The sequence below is a fragment of the Typopeltis vanoorti genome, chromosome 9 (genome assembly GCF_054136105.1).
Source record: "Typopeltis vanoorti isolate ZY-2024b chromosome 9, IOZ_Tvanoo_1.0, whole genome shotgun sequence".
Classification (NCBI taxonomy): Eukaryota; Metazoa; Arthropoda; class Arachnida; order Uropygi; family Thelyphonidae; genus Typopeltis; species Typopeltis vanoorti.
This window is the reverse complement of record NC_143557.1, coordinates 136695972-136717401: the sequence shown is the minus strand read 5'-3', so window position 1 is coordinate 136717401 and position 21430 is coordinate 136695972. Positions and strand designations below refer to the sequence as shown.

At 35.9% G+C, this 21430-nt stretch overlaps 1 protein-coding gene across 3 annotated transcripts in view; it reads right to left on the bottom strand.

Moving 5' to 3' along the window:
• Positions 1-21430, bottom strand: part of Piezo (piezo type mechanosensitive ion channel component) — a 1325935-nt gene that overhangs the window by 734768 nt on the left and 569737 nt on the right. For all 3 annotated transcript variants that reach the window (XM_090398322.1, XM_090398324.1, XM_090398323.1), the window contains one exon: positions 15183-15272. In XM_090398322.1, coding sequence (XP_090254448.1) covers positions 15183-15272 — 90 coding nt within the window. The remainder of the gene's footprint in view (positions 1-15182; positions 15273-21430) is intronic.

Sequence of the window (21430 nt, the reverse complement as noted above, 5' to 3'; positions counted from 1 at the left end):
CTTTTACTTGCAGCATATCGATAGAATTCTTGTGGGTTCTTTAGCACACAGAGCCAGTTACTTTTCATAATCAACTGTCCATACAACAGTTGTGACTATTCTAGCCTGCTGCTTATAACATTCATAATGGACATCATCCTTATGTAAACGGTATTCCTTCCACATCATCCTTTTCTTACGAATCTCTTGCTTGATAAGATTACATATCCATTTGACTCCTACTCTATTTATTCTTCGAACTCTCGGGACACATTGCGATATCGCATCATTTAAGTATTGTTTAAATGCTTCCCATGCACTGTCGATATCCTTTCCATCCAGCAACCGATGCTATTCCACTGAACTCAGTATACTCCTCAGTTGGTCATAATTTCCTGCTTTGTAGTTTAACATATAACCTTTTCTGAATGGAACATTCATAAACTTAGTCACTTCCCACTTAGTCACTGGAGGCAGAATAGTTACGTCTTTAATTGAAATGCCCTCTGACACTATAAACAAATCTAGCACTCTTTGTCATCGAGTTCTTTCTGTCACATGTTGCTTGAGGAAGTTGTCTCCCAACACCTCAATAAATGCATTTTCATTCTTGTCATGAGATTCTACTGCTACCCAATCAATATTTGGATAATTAAAGTCTCCCATTATGATTACTCTTTTCGTGCTCCCCTTTTCTATTTGGTGATGCATTTCTTCATCACCAGCAACCGATCCACCAGGTCTGTAACAACACCCCACTGTGTAATTTGTCTTGTTAGATTCTACCTCACACCAGATGGCTTCAAACTCACTGCCACATGAAATATTGTTAGTAGTATTACTACATTCATAGGTCTCAACTCTAACTGGATTTAAGTCATCCAATATCATTAGCAGCAAGCCTCCTCCTCTCCTATTCACTCTATCCTTCCTAAAAATACTGTACCCATGACACTTGACACCAGTTAATAGGCCTGATGCTGATAGCTAGGTCTCACTAATTCCTACAATCTGAGGTCACAACATATTGACTAAGGTAACAAACTCTACCCCTTTGTTTCTGATATATATATATATATATATATATATATATGTGTGTGTGTGTGTGTGTGTGTGTGTGTGTGTGTGTGTGTGTGTGTGTAGAACGTTTTATACCTTGGGTATACTATACGTTAAAGATACCTATCAATTTTATAAACTTGGTTTTTCCTTTTTCCCAAGTAAGCAAACAAGCAGGTAAGTCAAGTTTGAGCCTGGAGTATTTTCAGGTCTGAGGCAACTCGTGGTAAAGGTGGAGTAAGCTCTGATCACTTTCCTTAGTATCTCCCATAATGCAAAGCACATCTCCTTGCAGACATGTATGATGCTATGCATTAAGGGAAGGACCACCCACTACCCAGACCGGTTTCGACTTTTATTGAGGTCTCGCCAGTGAGAGCCAGACCCTGAGATGCCAAAGTTGAAGTAATGCAGAGCTTATAAATTTTACCTATACAAGTTGCCACAAGATGCTTTGACCTTATTAAAATAAAAATCTTAGGATGAGAGAAAGATGTAGAAAGTTTTTTACCTGGGGTATACTATACATTAAAGATACCAAGAAATTTTATAAACTTAGTTTTAATCCTTTTTTCCAAGTAGGCAAACAAGCAGGTAAGTCAAGTTTGAGCCTGAAGTATTTTCAGGTCTGATAAAATTGCTTGGTATCTAACGTATAGTGTACCCAAGGTAAAAAACTTTCTACATCTTTCTCTCATCCTAAAATTTTTATTTAATAAGGTCAAAGCACCTTGTGGCAACTTGTATAGGTAAAATTTATAAGCGCTGCATTATTTCAACCTTGGCATCTCAGGGTCTGGATCCCACTGACGAGACCTCCATAAAGGTCGAAACTGATCTAGGTAGTGGCCTTGCCCTTCATACATGTCTGCATGGAGATGTACTTTGCATTATGGAAGATACCAAGGAAAGTTATTAAAGCTTACTCCACCTTTACTACGAGTTGTCTCACACCTGAAAATACTTCAGGCGCAAACTTGATTTACCTGCTTGTTTGCTTACTTGGGAAAAAATATTAAAACTAAGTTTATAAAATTACTCGGTATCATTAACATATATATATATATATATATATATATATAATCTATATATACATACATACACACACAGCGGTACCTCGCTAATCCGAACTAATAAAAACCGTGCTCGTTTGGATTAGCTAATTTCCCATCAAGAGACAACTAGTGTTTAAGACAAAAATAATCAGATTTTAATGGTACATCTTTAATTCTGTAAATAAATGAAGTAGCTGATTAGAAAAAAAAGCTATTGTACTGTAATGTAAAACAAATAATACAGTACACAACTTAATTTCAGAAAAAAAATTAATTTCTATGTACCTGAATTGTTGAGGATTCCGATTTAATAAAATTTCATAGTTCAGTTTGTAGCTTAATTTATGTAAAAAATATCACTTCCTTGTACACGACACCAAAAACAGTTTCACAAAATAACACAAAGAAAGTTTTTTTATTTCTTTGTAAAAAAGCAGTTGATTTTCTTTTGCTTCTAGGAAGCTAAACTTTCTTCAAATGCTTCTTCTCGGAGTTGCATTAGCAATAAAATTTTGTGGAATGGCGTATCATTCTGCTTAGCACATTCTATACACATATTAAAACTGTCAGCTGCCTCTTCATGTTTTACTTTTTTTTCTTCAAGTTCTTCATCATCGTCTTCTAATTCATTCTGCAGCATCATATTTATAATTTCAGCATCTGATTTGATTCCGAATTCACTTTAGGTTCTGCCTGTAATCCATTTTGTAACATCTGTGTGAAACTACAACATCTGGATTTGTATTTTTAACCAAATTATGCACATTTTGAATTTCCTGTTTGTGTGTATTTGCGATTCATGCCAACAATAGAGTATAAAAAAGCAAACGTGAACACACAATAAATCAAAATACGATACTGTACTGTAATAATAATAAAATAAATAATTATTAAATAAAAATATAATACACAAAATAATAATACGTAATAAATAAAACTTTTTTTCTTTCAAACCACAGTTCGGATTACTGGAGGGTTCGGACTAAAGAGGTTTGGATTAGTGAGATGTCACTGTATATATAATGATAATTTAAAAGTCCATAGATAGATAAGCAAATATAAAGCATATCTCTCTCTCTCTATAGTTGATTCAGAGAAAAACATGCTTAATAATTAATGGAACTTTCATATTGAAATTTTAGTGGCAATGATAATGACATTATAAAATGACATATTTACACAGAAAATAAAATAAAATACTCAGTTAAGTACAAATTATATGAATGCCAAATTGCCAGATAATAGAAGAATAAAATATGCAATGAATGGCTAAAATTTTAATGGCCGAATTGCTTGCCAGAACAATGCTATATAAAACAAGTAAAATAAAAATGATACATTAGACATTTCAACTACTGAATCATGGAGTTTTTAGTGTTTATTAGGAATTATGGCTGAAGCAACTAAGGCTATGAGATCTGTGTATTATGTTTGTAAATTGTATGTGGTCTGCTCTGTTTGTAGAATTGTTTAGTTTAGTGTATAATGAATCAAGGACAGCTAAGATCCTACTGCACAAATAAATGGCAATAAAAGGTAAGAAATACTTAGTTAATACATAAAAACAGAAGACATCACATCAAATAATGGCAATGATGCAGAGCACCCTGACACAGAGAAATAGAGAGGTTATGATTCCATTGTATAAGGCCTTGATCAGGCCTCATATGGATTATTGTGCACAGATTTAGTCGCTGGGTTTTCATGGTGTCAAGGATATGTTGGAAAGGGTATAGAGAAAATTCACAAAGGTAGTCAGTGGTCTTTGGAATACGAGTATGGGGACAGATTGAGAGAATGTAAGTGCTGCAGAGCCTCGTGAATTGGAGGAAGGGGGGTATGATTGAGACATAAGCTGGTCAGGGGTTGTTATCGGGTACACATGGAAGAGATTTTTCATAGAATGGGAGAGGGGGAGTACAACAAGAAGCTATTGCTGGAAACTGTAAAGGAGGGTGTGAGCAAAGGAGTGAGAAGCAGGTTCTTTGCATGGAGGGTGGTTGGCGAGTGGAATGCATTGCCTGAGTGTGTTGTGGATGTGGGCACACTGAATCAGTTTAAGATGCGGTTGGATCAGCATTGTATGCAATAGTGAGTACCTCCCACGATGAGCCTCCAACTCCATGGAGGTCAAATGTTCTAATAATAATAATAAATTGGTAACAATGAGCGAGTGTAAAGAAATTCATAAAAAAAAAATAAATAAATAAAAATATTAAAAAAATCAGGTGTTAAAAAATTATATAAACTAAGTCCAATTAATAAAATTTTTGTATATAATATATATACATAGTCTATACAAGATGATAAACATTAACACTTTGTAAAAATGTAAAAAGGAAAAAGCACTTGAATCTGATAAAAACCTGCCTGAGTGTGTAGGACACAGATAGATTATGCAAATGACTAAAATAGTGACTGTTAATCAATGAAACAAGAGCCAAAAAATTATATAAACTAAGTCCAATTAATAAAATTTTTGTATATAATATATATACATAGTCTATACAAGATGATAAACATTAACACTTTGTAAAAATGTAAAAAGGAAAAAGCACTTGAATCTGATAAAAACCTGCCTGAGTGTGTAGGACACAGATAGATTATGCAAATGACTAAAATAGTGACTGTTAATCAATGAAACAAGAGCCATACATTAAAACGTGAATGACAGTTAGTACTACAAAACTAATACATAGCCATGTCATCACCCTCCCACAACAAGGAGGAGTATGTGTGGTATTATGACCTATGCAGATCTGGGCAAGAACAACTTCCTATTTACGTGCTTATGTAGACTAAACAGCCACAGTTTGATTTCAGGCTTAATTTGATCACACCTGTTGGTGGTCTCTCTCTCTCTCTCTCTCTCTCTATTCCATGAGGATTGCTATACGATTAGAGTTTCTGTCTTATATTGTATATCTTTCTTATATTGTATATTGGAGTAGGGAATGGATAGATGGTAAAAATTTGAGAAAAAAATTGATCTAGATGCAGTGTCTAAAGCCTCATTTTCCTTAATCCCAGCATGGCTTGATAGGATTAAGTATCATACATGCATGTCTAAATGTAGCTTCTATAAACGAGAGAGAACATGTTGGATGTGAGACATCCCCAGATGTTTTTTCAGCTTTAAACTTCACTGCCTGTATGGAGCTCAGTAAATCTGTATATACAATGCACATTTGGTAATACTGCAATCTAATGTAATTTAGGTAAAACTCTATACAGGGGTGTCAAACTAGCAGTCTGCAACGCCTCAAGGAAAGATACAAAAAAAGGAAAAAAAAAGGGGGATGGTTGTTTTTTATATCTGCTTTAACATAATTGGAATAATAAAAATTTATATTGCAATTTCAATGTTAGATCCTATCTTAAACAATTGTAAACTATATTTATGCCTCCATTGTTAATTTATAGCACGCTGCGAGTAGCACACTGAAAAAATTGAATTCAATTGGCTAGCAGCTGCATAGCATACGCACCCATGTGAATCCAGGTTGCGCGAGTTTATAATTGCCTGCAACAATCAATCAGCAATCTCTGAAGCACATGTCAGTGAGCGAAACATGATCTAACAACAAGAGCAACATAATATAGCTGTGGGGGAATCCCTTTTTTATTATTTTTTTTCAAGTGATCTGCACTAGGGTGATTCATAAATGCAAGTGGGCGTATTCCTATAAGTTCTCTGGTCAACTTATTTTTATGAAACTTGCATAGGTTCTACATTTGGCTTTGAAATAATGTTGGATCTAATATCCACTTGATTTTTATAAATTTTTCATCGCCAAACTGAAGCCTTTTGACTCTTTATTTTAGTAAATATAATTTTTTTATTTGCAATAATATTGTGCACTGGTCTACAGTTTTGTGCATTTTTATTCAATAAATTTAGTTTTAATAATGAAAGTAATTATATAAATACAATGTCTCTTTCTAAGACAACAAGAAAAAAAAAAATTGCTGATGAGGGGAGAAAATTCCAAGAAAAATGGGAATTTAATTACTTCTGCACTGAAACAATGGGCATAATTTGTTACAGATAATGCACACAATTTTGTGTGCATTATCTGTAACAAAACAATTGGTGTCACCAAAGAATATAAAAAGTCACTACGATAAAATTCACTAAGAACAACATTCATGCTTTGAGGGTAAACTGAGAGAAGAAAAATTAAAAAGTATGAAGAATTCACTTCAAAGTCAACAAGTATTTTTAAAAATTATGAAAGAAAATGAATCAGCAGTGAGTACCAGTTATAAAATCAGCTATTTATTGGCAAAACATTCCCAACCTTTTAGTTACAGTTCCTTGGTTAAGGAGTGTATGATAAAAGCAGCCGAAAATGTCTATCCCAATAATGTGCAAGTATTTTGCGATATTTATTTGTCCAGACATACTGTGATCAAAAGAATAACCTGCATGATTGCAAGAAATAATTGCAAATGTACAATGCTCTTCAATTGCACTTGACAAAAGTTTCAATATTCACGACGTGGCTCAAGTTGCTCTGTTTCTTCGAACTTGTAATGACAATATGAATATTACTGAAGAGTTCTTGGCAATGATTCCCATTCATGTAGTTGGGTAACATGGGGCATTTTGGAAAAATACCAACTTCCTCGAAACAGGCTCATAGCCATGGTGCTCTAGCAATGACAAGCAAAAATAAAGGTTTCGTACCAAGACTTGCAGCAAAGTTAATGGAAATGTATCCAGACTGCAATCTTTCCACTGCATTATTCATCAGCAGGTCCTGTGCTCCAAAGTGTTGGAAATGAGCAGCATACTCAAGGCTGTGACAAATACTGTGAACTTCATCCGATCCAGAGGCCTCAATCACTGCCAGTTTGCACAATTTCTTAAAAAGACTTGGAGAGTGAATTTGAAGGGCTATCTTATTACACCGAGATTCATTGGTTATCTTGTCATAAGGTTCTAAAAAACTTTTTTCACTTTTAGACATAAAACTGTTCCTAGAAATGAAAAATCATGATGTTGCATTTCTTAATGATCAGACATTAGTACAAGATCAGCAAATAACACACATGAAATTGAATTGACACTCCTGCTCTACAACATGCATCTCAGCAGTGAAGTTATATTCTAGCGGGATCTGAGCAGATATTACACTCCCAGACAGTGTAATCTGATCAAAGTATCAAGACACCTACTCAAAACTGTAATCAGATTTTCCCTGTGACACACTTTCCAGCAATGGACATTAATATGGGATGGGTCCACCCTTTGCTTCTATGACAGCTCTAACTCTTCCTGGGAGACTTTCTAAAAGGTGTCAGAACGTCTCTGGAGGAATGACAGCCCATTCTTCCTGAAGAGCTGATGCCAGTGATCCATATCATGAGCTGATGAACAGTCAGGGCTCTGGGCCGGCCAGTCCATTTCTGGAATGTTATTGTCCACAAACCATTCCCACGCAGACCTTGCTTTATGCCAGGTAGCATTCTCACGCTGATATAGACAATAGTCATTGCCGAATTGATCTTCCACCTTAGACAGTATGCAATGGGTCAAAATGTCCTTGTACCCTTCTGCATTTAGATTTCTGTGTAGTGTTACGAGAGAGCCAAGCCCATTCCATGAAAAACACTCCCAAACTGTAACGCCACCTCCTCCAAATTTCATTGTTGGCACTACACACGCTTGCAGGAATTGTTCTCGAGGTATTCGCCACGCCCAGACCCTCCAATTGGACTGCCACAGGGTAAAGCGTGATTCATCACTCCAAATTACGTTTCCAGTTGTCCACAGTCCAGTGGCATCGCTCTTTACATCACTACAGGCAGTGCTTAGCATTCAGAGGAGAAATGTTTGGCTTATGGGCAGCTGCTTGACCATGGAATCCCATTCCTCTTAACTCTTGATGCACAGTCATGGTGCTGGCTGGACAGTTAGTAGCACTGCAGAAATCCCAGTGATTGTTTCACTCGATATGTGGCAATTTCCACGAACCACCTTCTTCAAAGCTTGACGGTCCCTGTCTGTCATTAAACGTGGCCTACCCAACCATGGTTTTGTTGTGGTTGTGCCTTCATGTTTCCACTTCACAATCACGTCATGAACTGTTGACTTGGGCAAACTTGAGGAAGGTTAAAATGTCTCTGACAGATTTCTTGCTGATGTGGCAACCAACTAGTCCATGTTCGAAGTCGCTGAGCTCCTTTGATCTACCCATTCTGCTTGTGCTTCTTATCTGAACAACACACACACCTCTGTGCCTCCTTTTATACTGGTAAGTGAGGTCACAGTGACATCTAGACGTCAGTTTACGAATTGCAGATGGGTGTCCGGATACTTTTGATCAGATAACGTATAATTGATGATATAATTATCATTATATCAATGATCACTAGATCATCCAAAATGCTTCAGTTGCAATTCTTATCACTTTATAACGGATATGGTTCAACAAACATCACAGGGTACTCTCTTTGGCAGAAGCATTGACTTGGGATCCATCATGAATTTTAATCTAATCAGCGCATGGCACAATCAGAGGAAACAAGTAGAATGGCTTATGTGTTAGTTTCTCACAATTTAATTCATAACACAAGACTTTAATAAGAAAATAAATAATACAACATTTTACTTATATGCTGATATTTTGCTGTTTTTTACCCAGCATTTTCAGAGAGCAAATAGTTCATCACAGTAAGTAAAAGCAACAATTAGTTAATAGTAGAGTATTTAAAACTTGTAATGGAAAACACAAAGAACTAGAATCATAATGCCAAAAATCTATTCTTAAATATAGGGAGAGCAATTGCCAAGTATTAATTCAATCTTAAAATGACTGTCACCTGAAATTTTTGTAAATTGATAAAGCCATACTTGTTGAGATTGATATAATGTTTTAAAGCTGCTGCTGATTCCAGAAACCATTTCTCAGACTTGTAATGACTTCGATGTATCACTTTGTTTTGTTTACCATGATTTATTTTATTTCTTGTGTTTTCTTTTGTACTATTTCTAGAAATTTCCAAAGTTCTGTTTTCCACAATTTCTTTTATGCTATTTCCATTATTTCTTGTGATTTCTTTTGAGATATTTCTGTTCTGTTCACTATTAACTCTAAGAATCTTGATAATTATCATCATCATCATCATCATCAAATTCCTGATATATACCCTCAGGAGTGTACAGGATATGACAGTACTACATGAAAAATTTCCATCATTATTAACTTCCTATCTACGATTTTCTTCAAAATCAGTCATAAATATCAAGACTCCAATATTATCAGGTCTTATATTTCTGTCTTCTAAGGCACTTTTTACTGTATCAATTCACCTATATCTTGGTCTTCCTCTGGGTCTTTTTCCTGCAAAAGAACACTTGTTTTGCTAATCTTTCCTCTCAAGTGACAATACCACCTGAGATTAGTTCTGCTAATGCATTCCTGGATGCTGACAATATCAAGTTCTTTCCAAATATCCTCGTTTTTAATATGATATTGCCATTGATGCCACCTATTCATGCCTCGAATCTTTCTCAGGACGTTCATATCTGCAGTCTCTAATCTATGGTCAAGTGTTTTACTTCTAACCCAGCTCTCAGATCAATAAGTTAAAATTGGTTTAAACACTCTTGAATAGAGCTAATTTAGTGTTTTGGCTAATTTCTCTCATATTCCATATAAATTTATTCAGCTGACTTCCTAACATACCAGCTTTGTTGATTCTGTTGTCTATTTCCATATTTAATATAACATCCACACTAAAAATGTGCCTAAGTAGCTGAAATGTTTTACTTGTTCTATAAGTTCTCCATTCACAACGCAGTTGATATTTTCAATGTTTCTGCCTATTTTCATCGACTTTGTCTTTTTAATGCTGGCCTTCTTACCATATCTATTACAACAGTTATTCGATTAGTCAGGGACTTGCACACTTGTGGCAGATTTATTTAGAAGTATAACATCATCCGCATAAAGCAAAGAGCTGAGATACCACTTTCCATCATAATGTGATCCACATAGATAATGAATAAGAGAGGGGGATAATGCATATCCTTGTATGACACCAGATTTCACATGAAACCATATTCCTGTACTTCTTTCAATTCTAACTGCTGACTTACAACTCAAATAAAGATTACTATTACTATTATTATGAGCAACTCCAGGGAGTCATTAGACTCATCGAGGGAGGCCCCCAAATCATATTCATCACAACTATTTGACATTCATACAGTATCTATCATACCTCGCCTTAAACTCATTCACTGTCACAGCATCCACCACAGACTCAGGGAGCGCATTCCACTCATTCACTACTCTAAAAGTAAAGAACCCAGCTCTAACACCTTTACTAACCACACTTTTGCCCAGTTTCCATGGATGTCCACTAGTCCTCCCACAACCAGGCCTGTTCTCAAAAATATCTTCTGAATTAATTTTATAGAAACCCTTCAGTAATTTGAATGTCTCAATCATATCTCCCCTCCTCTGCCTATCAACTAATTTTTTCAACCCACAAATCATCAACCTGTTCTCATAAGGTTCATTCCACAGACCTGCTATCATTTTGGTCACTCGCCTCTGGATCCTCTCCACCTCCTTCCCATCAAGAAGAAACCTAGGTGACCAAATCTGGGCACAGTAGTTGAGATGAGGTCTTATCAAGGCTCGATACAGAGGAACAATAACCTGCTTGTCTCTGCTTGTCAACGTATTCTTCAGCAACCAAGTGATTTGATGAGCTGATTTGGCCACTTTTGCAATGTGCCCCCTAAACTTCAACTCCTTATCCACCAACACTCCTAAATCTCGTCCCTCATCAATTTCCTGGAGTACAGTTCCTCCAATGTAGTAATCTGCTGCTAATCTTTTCACCCCAAAATGCATAACCTTGCATTTTGCCACATTAAATTGACATCAATTCACCTTAGCCCAGACCTCCAATCTATCCAAATCATCTTGCACCACGAGAAGGTGAGGATTGGACATTAGGTCAGAAGCCCTGGTCGGTTCTCCGCATTCCTTTAAAGGCTATGTGGAGGTCTCCTCTCAGTTATACAGCTTTGATCCTTAAGCACCCCCAAAGTAAACATATGGTATCAATAAATACAGTAAAGTACTGTAAATGTGTTTGCACTACTTATTGTGATTTTCTCAATAACATTTTCTTTTCTCTAGTTTACTTTATTGTAAGAATATGGTATACAATAGATATAACATAAAAATATGTGTTAATCGATTGCTTATGTTATCGGTAACGCTTCTATCAACAGTAGTTAAATTTTTGGAAATTCAAGTTATACAGATTTTTGACTGTGTGGGGATGGTCGTTGCCCCTAACCCCTACATTGTTTAAGGGCCAACTGTACAATACTTATTATGTATATTTTCAGGATGCTACTTTCAGGCAATAATGATCAATGAAAGGAAGGAGTAGCATAGCATACAACGCAGAACATGAAAATAAACTTCTTGATTGGAAAGCAGTTTCAAGCAGAGTTATGCAGGTAAACTTTAAAATGAGGAAATGGACAATGATATTTATTTGTGGCTATGGTACCACAGAAGGTTCTTCTAAAGATAAAGTGGAGGAGTTTTTTTGAGTCATTATAACAGGCTACTGACAAAAGAAAATGAAAAAAAGTAGTCCTTCTTGGAGACCTGAACAGCAGAGCAGCAAATGAATCTCACTACACATATAGGAACATTTTGAGAAAATTTGGAATAAAGAAAAAAGCTAATAATAATGGGGTAGCTATTTTTGCTGGACTTCTGCTCAGGACACAGACTAATCATTAACAACATGATTCAACATAAAGATGTGCACAAGTTCACATGGAGAGAAGACACAAGAAATAAGAAAAGCCTCGTTGACAATGTCATCGTTGAGTGTACAGAGGGTTTGAAATTGGAAGTTACCAGTAGTTAGTCTAAGCAGGATAAAAATGGATATCACAATTGAACAGTCTGTAAGAAAGTTTTAAAAATAATTAAATTTGAAAAGCTTTTTCAGGTACCTGAAGACTCAACTATGCAAAACATTACTGATGAAAATTTCCAACAGTTTGAAAACAAGAACCAAACCTTGGAGTCTCAGTGGGAAATTCTAAAAGAAAAACATTGAATGATTCATCTAGAGAGGTATGTGGTGCAAGGATAGAAAATAAGAACACTGTGGTGGACACAAGAATATAAAGAAGGAATTCTGGAAAAGAAGAAAGAATATCAAAGTTCCTAGCAAATAATTTGGCATATGTCCTAAAAGAATACAGAGAAAAATGTAAGAGAGCTAAGTTATTTGCAAAAAATAGCTAAACAAAAATCATGGGAAGACTTCAGTAAGAATATAGAAAATAAATATCGAGAAGTTAAAAATAAATAAATATCGAAAACATTCTTAAAGTAATTGAAAAACTTACAAATGGGGGAAAGAGAATCATGAAAGAAATCAAAAATGATAAAGATGACATGAAACCAAAGATAAGGGTATCCTAAATGTCTGGAGTAACTACTTTGAAAGACTGTTAAATGAACCAAGCAGTGACAGAACCATACTAGAAAATTTTCAGGAGGAATGCCAATAGCAGTACATATCAATTCTTGAGAAAGAAAACGCTGTCAAAAACTTGAAATGCAGAAAGACAGCTGGAGTAGAATGATATTTGACCAGAAATGCTTAATTCAGATGGCATGGACAGAAGATCGAATTCCTAATGATTGGTGTAGAGCTCTCAAGTACCTATCTATAAAAAAGGGAATAAAGCTGAATGTGAGAATAACAGAAGAATTTATCTACTGATTGTTCCAGGTAATATTTATGCAAGCATACTAAAAGAGGTTGAGAAAGACATTGGAAGATAAACATGGAGAAGAAGCAGGGTTCAGGTCAAATAGAAAATTTCATGATAGTGGAGAAATCACTGGAAAGAAAAATTGTTGAGAAATCTGGACACCTTGTCCAGAGGAAGCTTTTCAAAACACTACAATTATATGGGGTGAATGGAACATTATACAGAACAATATTAAATTGTAAGTCAGCATTTAGAATTGAAGGAAATATAAGAAGAAGAAGATAATTTGATGTAAAATCAGGGGCAGGACAAGGATGCGGATTATCTGCACTCTTATTTATCATCAGTATGGATGAAATTATGAAAGAAAGTGTCAGTAGGACTGATATTAGAATTGGAGATGTCAAACTTAGCTCTTTGCTTTATGCAGTGATATTGAACTCAAACACATCTAGTGCAAGTCGCCAGGATTCTCTAACTAAATTGAATAACAGCAGTAACAAATTTGGCATGAAAATCAGCAATAGAAAGACCAAAACTCTGAAAATAGGCAAGAACATAGAAAACTTCAACTGCATAGTGATTGGAGATCCTATAGAACAAGTAAAATATTTCAATTCTTTATGCACAGTTTTTTAGTGAATGTGGCAAGTTAAATCTGGAAATAGACAACAGAATAAGCAAAGCTGGTATGGTGGATAGCCAGCTGAATAAATTTATATGGAATAAGAGAGAAATTAGCCAAAACACTAAACTAGCAGTATGAATGACCATGTTCAAACCAGTTTTAAGTTATGGATCTGAGAGCTTGGTTAGAAATAAAGCACTTGATCCAAGACTAAAGACCAGAGATATGAGAGTTCGGAGAAAAAATAGGGGAGTGAATCAATGGCAGAATCATATTAAAAATGAAGATATTAGAAAGGAACTTGACATTAGCATGCAAGAAAGTGTCAGCAAAGGTAATCTGTGGTGGTATGTGGCCCCTTAAATAGAATGGATGAGGAAAGGTTAGCAAAACAGATGTTTGATACCAGTCCACCTAGACCTTTTCCTCTGGAAAAACCCAGAGGAAAATGTCTAGGTGGGCTGATTCAGTCAGAACTGCCTTAGAAGGACGAAATATTAGATATGACAATATCGGAGTGCTTACAAGTGATAGACTAATTTTGAGGAAAATTGTGGATAGAAAAATAATAATAATGTAAACTTAATAGGAAGAAACCTGAACACCTCTTCGGGGTATTTATCAGGAAACTGATGATGATTATTGTGTATATAAAAATAATTTTATTTATGTTACTTAAATATAAAGAGCTAATAAGCTTCATTTCGGTGATATAAACATTATTTAAGTAACATTAAGTAATTTAAGTAACTTAATGGTTGCACCTGTTTAGAAACTCGTATAGCAGCGTACATAAGTTCTTTTTGCTATACACTTTGGTATTAATTTGGTCTAGTTACTCACTGATGAAGCCTCAAAAAAAGGCTGAAACCAGTCTGGGTAGTGACCTCCCACCATAATGTAATAACAGCATACATTTCCTAGGAAATGTGTTTTTACATTATGGAAAATACCTAAGAATAGCGATCAGAACTTTACCGCCTTTGCTGCGAGTTGTCCGGTATTGTACTACGTACTAGGGTCACTTGCATTAGCTCAAGCTAGTGATCGCCGATACTTTATAGTTTTACTATATTCAGCATGAAACTCTCTGATTCCAAACTTTGAGTTTCTTATTCGGTTTTAAAACAATGTGGGATTTAATATCCCCTTAATTTAAATAATGTTTATTTATGTTAATTCATTAATTAAACAATTTTTTATTATATATACATACTAGGGGGGCTCCACCCCCTGACGCCAACCCCCCCCCCCCAGGATAGGATGACATCATTACATATTCTTAAATACTTAAAGGACTTGCACAATATGGAACTGAGACTGAACACTTTTGGAATGAGTCTTGCGCTCTCCATAGAAGCAATTTTAAATATGAATGTTTTCAAAGAAAATTGTAAAGTGCTGTTGCAATAGCCCAATTTCAATTGAAATGCTCTTCACTCTCTCTCCCGAAAGTTTGGGAGAATCTCATCCTATATCAATAGGAGAAATGATTTATTATATACTTGATTTGATCCTACAGCATGTGGTTAACCAATTATTGTTTTTGCCTGCATTGCTAGTTTTGGTATGAAACAATTGTGCTAATTTCATTAAAGTTTTACACTATCTAATGTGTTTTCTCTCCAGATACCATATAACTATAAAAACTATTTATCAGGGGTAAATTTTAAATAAAACTCACCAACTAATTTCCTGGCATCAGGTGAATGAATAAAATCAGAAAGGAAAAGCCACTGTTTAATATTAGCTGGAACAACATCCCATGGATAAGCTGTTCAAAAATGCATGTATTAGAATATTACAAACTAACAATTATAAAAAATAAATAAATAAATAAAATAAAAATTCAGCACTTTTTTTAAATCCCATGAAAAAATAAAAAATAAATGTATCGATTCTACAAAATACTGTTATATATATACAGTAATCTACAATTTATCTGACTATATCAAGAAGGACATTTGCCACTTTGATGATCGAAGAGTCGAATAATTAAAGTACAATTACATGGTACTAGCTCACTTGATATGCAACAGTCAGTTAATTTAAGGGTCATTATTCTGAAGGTCAGATAAAGGGTAGATTACTGTAAATTAATCTGACTGTTGTTAACATCTAAGATAACAACAGTATCATTCTAAATAACAGCCCAGGACTGTCCTTTATAATTTTGTTAGTTGCTCTGGTGAGTTCCTTCTTCCAGGTCTCCCCATTTCCAACCTTTTTCTTATTATTATTACCCCAAGCCCTCATGAAGTCAAAGACTCATCTTGGAGGTCCTTTTATCACACACACAACTCATCGTACCATGCCTTGAACACATTCGAACTCCTTGCAGACACCACACTCTCAGGCAAGGCATTCCAATCATTTACAACTCTGCACGAGAAAAACCTGCCTCTCACTCCCCTACTCACACCTTCTTTATACAGTTTCCAGGGATGACCTCTGGTTCTCCCCCGATCTCCCACTATTTTCTGTAGAACTTCTCCAGCACTGATCTAATAACAACCCCTTACCATTCTCTTCATTAGTTAATATGCTTTTTTCAAAACAAACTATAATCTGCAAGGAGTAGCATGGAGTTTACTAAAGGAAAATCATGTTTTAGCAATTTGCTCATATTTTGTTGCAAGTTTTCTTTATTTGATTATGCTATAAATTAAAGATGCCAAGAAATGATATTTTTGGTATAATCCTTTATTTAAGTGTTAAGTAAACAAAGCTAGCATGTAAAGAAACTTCACGACTGGGCTACTTGTATATAGAGGCTAATGACCTCATCATTTGCATTAGTATCCTATTATGCAAAGCACATATCTTTACAGACTTCACTACCTAGACTGATTTCGACTTATTATTGAGGTCTCATCAGTGGGAGCCATAACTAGAAGTGATACCAAGATTGAAGTAAAAGGCACAAATCATAATTCCATATACAAGTAGTCAAAAAGTGTCACACATTATTATTACTATTGTTTGCTTACACTTGGATAATGGATTAAACCAAGAATATAATTTCTTGGCATCTTTAATTTGTACAATAAATCAAGTGGAAAAGCTTTCGACATCTATCTTGAATCTAGAGTATTTTAGTAATAAGGTGTCACAGCTTTTTGGCTACTTCTATATGGAAATATGACTTCTGCATTACTTCAAAAATGCTATCTTTGGGTTACGGCAGATGATGAAAAAGTATTGAGAGAAACAAAGGGAGCTACATCTGGCATTTATTGATCTGGAGAAAGCATACTATAGAGTGCCAATGCAAGAAGTCTGGAGGTGTCGGAGGGAGAAGAAGGTCCCAGAGAAATATGTCAGGTTGGTGCAGGAAATATACAGAAATGTGAAGACAAGTGTTCGGACATGTTTGGGACAGACAAAGTTTTCAAGTAACAGTTGGCTTGCATCAAGGGTCAGCAATAAGTCTGTTTCTGTTTAATATTGTGATGGAGGTGGTAACAGAGGAGGTGAGAGAAGATGAGCCTTGGACAATGTTGTATGCAGATGACATCTTGCGGTGTGCAGATTCAAGAGAAGAAGCGGGAACTAAACTGGAAAGATGGAAAAAAGTACTGGAAGAGAGAGGTGTGAGACTGAGCAGAAGTAAGACAGAGTATATGTGTTGCACAGTGGGCGGCGAACAGGAGACAGATCTGGAGCTGGAAGGAAATGTCATCAGGAAGGTGAGAGACTTTAGATACTTAGGTTCAACAGTGGAAGAAGGTGGAGGAGCTGAGAAGGAAGTGGGATGCAGGATACAAGCGGGTTGGAGGAACTGGAGGGAGATGGCTGGAGTGTTATGCAATAAATGGTGCCAATCACTCTGAAAGGCAAAATCTATAGGACAGTAGTGAGGCCAGCTATGACATATGCTATAGAAACTGTGGCCCTGAGGGAAAATAACATCAGCAGGATGGAAGTAGCAGAGACGAGAATGCTTAGGTGGATGTGCGGTGTGACCAGAAAGGATCATCTGAGAAATGACTATGTCAAGGGAACAGTGAAAGTTACGAACTTAGGAGCGAAAATACAGGAGGCAAGGTTGAGATGGTTTGGTCGTGTGATGAGGAGGGAGGACGAATATGTGGGAAGAAGGGTCATACAGATGGATGTGCAAGGAAGGTGGATGCGTGGGCGACCAAAGAAGAAATGGAGGGAGCTGGTAGAAGAGGACTTGAGGATGAAGAGCTTGGATGTGGTGACAGCCCAAGACATGAAGGTATGGAGGAGACTCATTATCAACAGTGACCCACTTAAGTGGGAGAAGCTGCAGAAGAAGAAGAAGATTACTTCAACCTTGATATCACTTCTGTGTCGGGCTCCCACAGATGAGACCTCAATAAAGGTCAAAATTGGTATCGGTAGTGACCCTTTCCATAATGTATTGTATTATACATATCTGTGAGGATATTTTTCTTTTTTATGTTGGGCCCATATACAGAAGGTTGGCTCGTCAAACTATGGTACATACATACCTGTGAATATATGTGCTTTGCATTATGGGATAGTAAGGCAATTGATGTGAAGTCATTAGCCTCTACATACACGTAGCCCAGTTGTGAAGTTACTTCACCTTTGTTTGCTTACACTTGGATAGAGGATGAAACCAAGAATATCATTTCTTGGAATCTAATTTATTGCTGAAATTTTAATAACAATGTTATTGCCAAGTTGAATAAAGTGAATGGATACACTATGATAATGTTGGATTTTGCTAAGGCATTTGATAGGATGCAACACAAAAGGCTTTTGCATAAGCTGGAGAATATGGGATTAAAATATAAACTCTTGACTTTGATCTGTGGGTGGTTGATATCATCATCACAAACCATGGGCTCAATCTATCCATTCTCTGTATGGTCTACCTCTTCTGTTCACAGCATCCATAATACCAAACATGAATGTCTTTATCTTCCAGTCCTCACTCATTCTGCAGATGTGTCCAAATAATTGCAGCTTGTGTTTTACAATCTTCTGCATTAGATTCTCCTTTGGTTTTATCTTCCGATACAGCTCTTCATTTGCGACTTTCTGTACCCATCCTATTCTTAGGTGGTTGACAGACAGATATCAAAAGCTGATATACAGTTGGTGTGAATCTTCCATATTTAAGATGACCAGCACTGTACCTAAGGGTTCACTCTTGTTCAATCTATACATTAATGCCATTAGGATGGGTCTAACAGGAGATGTGCAATTGTTTGCCAATGATGTGAACATAGGAGGACAACTGGGGATGCTACTGATATCTAGCACTTACAAAATGATTTGAATAGGCTGCTAATAAAAATGGACCAACAAAAATTGTTGTAAGATTGATGTTAGTAAGTGTGAAGTTATGCACTTTGGTGTCATGAAATTTCCAGCAGCATATTACATTGGTGGGATTATGCCACAAGAAACTAATGAGGATAGGGATCGTGGTGTATTGGTGGATAAGAATTTGAAGTTCAAAGGTCACATAGCAAAAGTTGTAAATACAACTCAGAGGATAATTGCAATGTTGAAGTGAACCATAGGATGCCATTTTCCCTCTTTATAAGGCTTTGATATGACGACACCTAGATTATTGTGTGCAGATTTGGTGTCCTGGATTCCAAGGGAGATAAAGAAGCTGTGGAAAGGGCACACAGAAGAGTTATAAAAATTATATCTGGATTATGAGGTTTAGATTATGAGGACAGATTGCAAGTATGTGGATTACAGACTCTGGTTAACAGGAGAAAGAGGGGTGATATTACAGAGGTCTATAAACTTCTGAATGGTGTTACTGGATATCACTGATTATATTTTTCATTATATGGAAGGTGGGGAGAGAACATGGGGAATCCATGGAAGTTAAGTTTATTCACATTAAGAAAGGGGTAAGAGCTAGGTTTTTTTCTCGGAGACCAGCGAGTGAGTAGAATAGCTTGCCTTTAGGGTAGGATGACCAGATTTTCAAAACAAAAAAAAAAAAAAAAAAAGGAGGCATTTTGAATTTTTCAGCAATTAAAAATAGGGACAAAAACAGGACACTTCAGATATGCTCTAGATAAAAATGGAATAACATATAATTATAATTACAGTACACAGGATTGAAGTGAGCATTATAATTAAGGAGTACCAGCATTATCATTACATTTATATGAAGACGTTATTTCTTCCAAAAGTGTTGGTTCTTTCAAGATGCACTCATAAAAGTCAATACAAGAAATGTCAAAGTGTGTCTTGATCACAATTATTGCTTTCACAGTTCTTGGTGCTGAAGCAGTTCTTTTTCATTAGGTCAACAAAGAACTCATGAGAGAAAAAATTCTCTCTACAGCTGCATTTGTTCCTGGGGTTGCCATAACAAACACAACAACTTACAGTATGTTTTTTTCTTGGAGCAACTTAAACACATCACACCACTTTTTGTCCACTTCAGCATTTGTTCTTCGATTCTTCCATCTGGGAGTTCACAACATTATTTAGATGGCTGACTTCATCAACAATATTGAATATTTTGCTGTCAACATCATTCATTGCTTTTCGGCTGCTTGCAACTTCAGCCCAAGTTAGTGGATAATAAACTTAGTTGAATCCTTTATCCAAGTGTAAACTTCCAACATCTTTCTCTAAATCCAGAGTAATTCAATAATAAGGTGGTACACCTGTTGGCAACTCCTATAGGTAAATATGACCTCTCCTATTGCATCACCCTTAGTATCGCCACGTTTGGATCTGCCTCCCACTGACAAGACCTCAATAAAGGTTGAAACCGGTCTGGGTAGTGGCCCTTCCCTTAATGCACAGCACTATACATGTCTGCAAGGAGATGTGCTTTGCATTATGGGAGATACTGAGACAAGGAGTGATGAGAGCTTGGTCCACCTTTGCTCAGAGTTGCCAGGATTGCTCAGAATTGCACTACCTTACCCCAGTCCTGAAGATATTTTCAGGTGCAAACTTTGTTTGCTTACACTTGGATAAAGGATTAAACTAAATTTATTATAGTCTAACCAAGTAAAAAATAAACTTCCAACAAGTTAGTGGAGTTTGCAACTTAATCCAATGAAATGCTTTCAATGGCTGGAAATGATAAGTCCATTTGCTTAAATATTCAAGTATCATAAAATCATAAAATAAATTTGTAGTGTCTAAAAATTCTTTTTCATCAAGACGCCCTGATCTCTGAACTCTGAAATAACTGATGACGTTTTAAATGTTTGAAAGCTTTCCTCTTTGTAATTTTCTGTCTGAGCAATTCTAATTCTTCTACCACTTTAGTTGACGAAATATTTTCCCTTTCTATTTTCGTTATTATTGATGAGAATATTTTCAGCTGGCTTTGCATGAAATGGAGCCAAAGTATTGATTGTTGGTTGCTGAAAAATGATTTTGACAATGTAGGACATTTATCTCATGATAAAAAGCAAGATCTGAGTCAATCATACATGTCAATAATCCCATTCACAGCTGGTAGTAATGGTAACCATCTTGTTTGTACACTACCTACAACACGCTTGTATTCAATTTCTGTAAATGTGCAGAAATTCTTCTACTCTCTCAGTGTAAATACTGAAATATTTTATTTACAATTGTTTTGATATCAATAGGCAAAATATCAGCACCCATCTGTACACCAATATGAACAACATGAGCAGCACAACAAATGTTCATTTTCAACCCTTTGTTGACTCTTGAAAATACATTATTATTATTATAATTATTATCAACACCCAACCTCCATGGAGTCAGAGACTCATCGTGGGAGGTACTATTGCATACAATGTGCATTCAACCATGTCTTAAACTGATTCAATGCATCCCCATCCACAACACACTCAGGCAATGAATTCCACTCACCAACCATCCTCCATGCAGAGAACCTGCTTCTCACTCCTTTGCTCACACCCCTCCTCAAACAGTTTCTGGCAATGGCCTCTTGTTCTACTTCCTTCT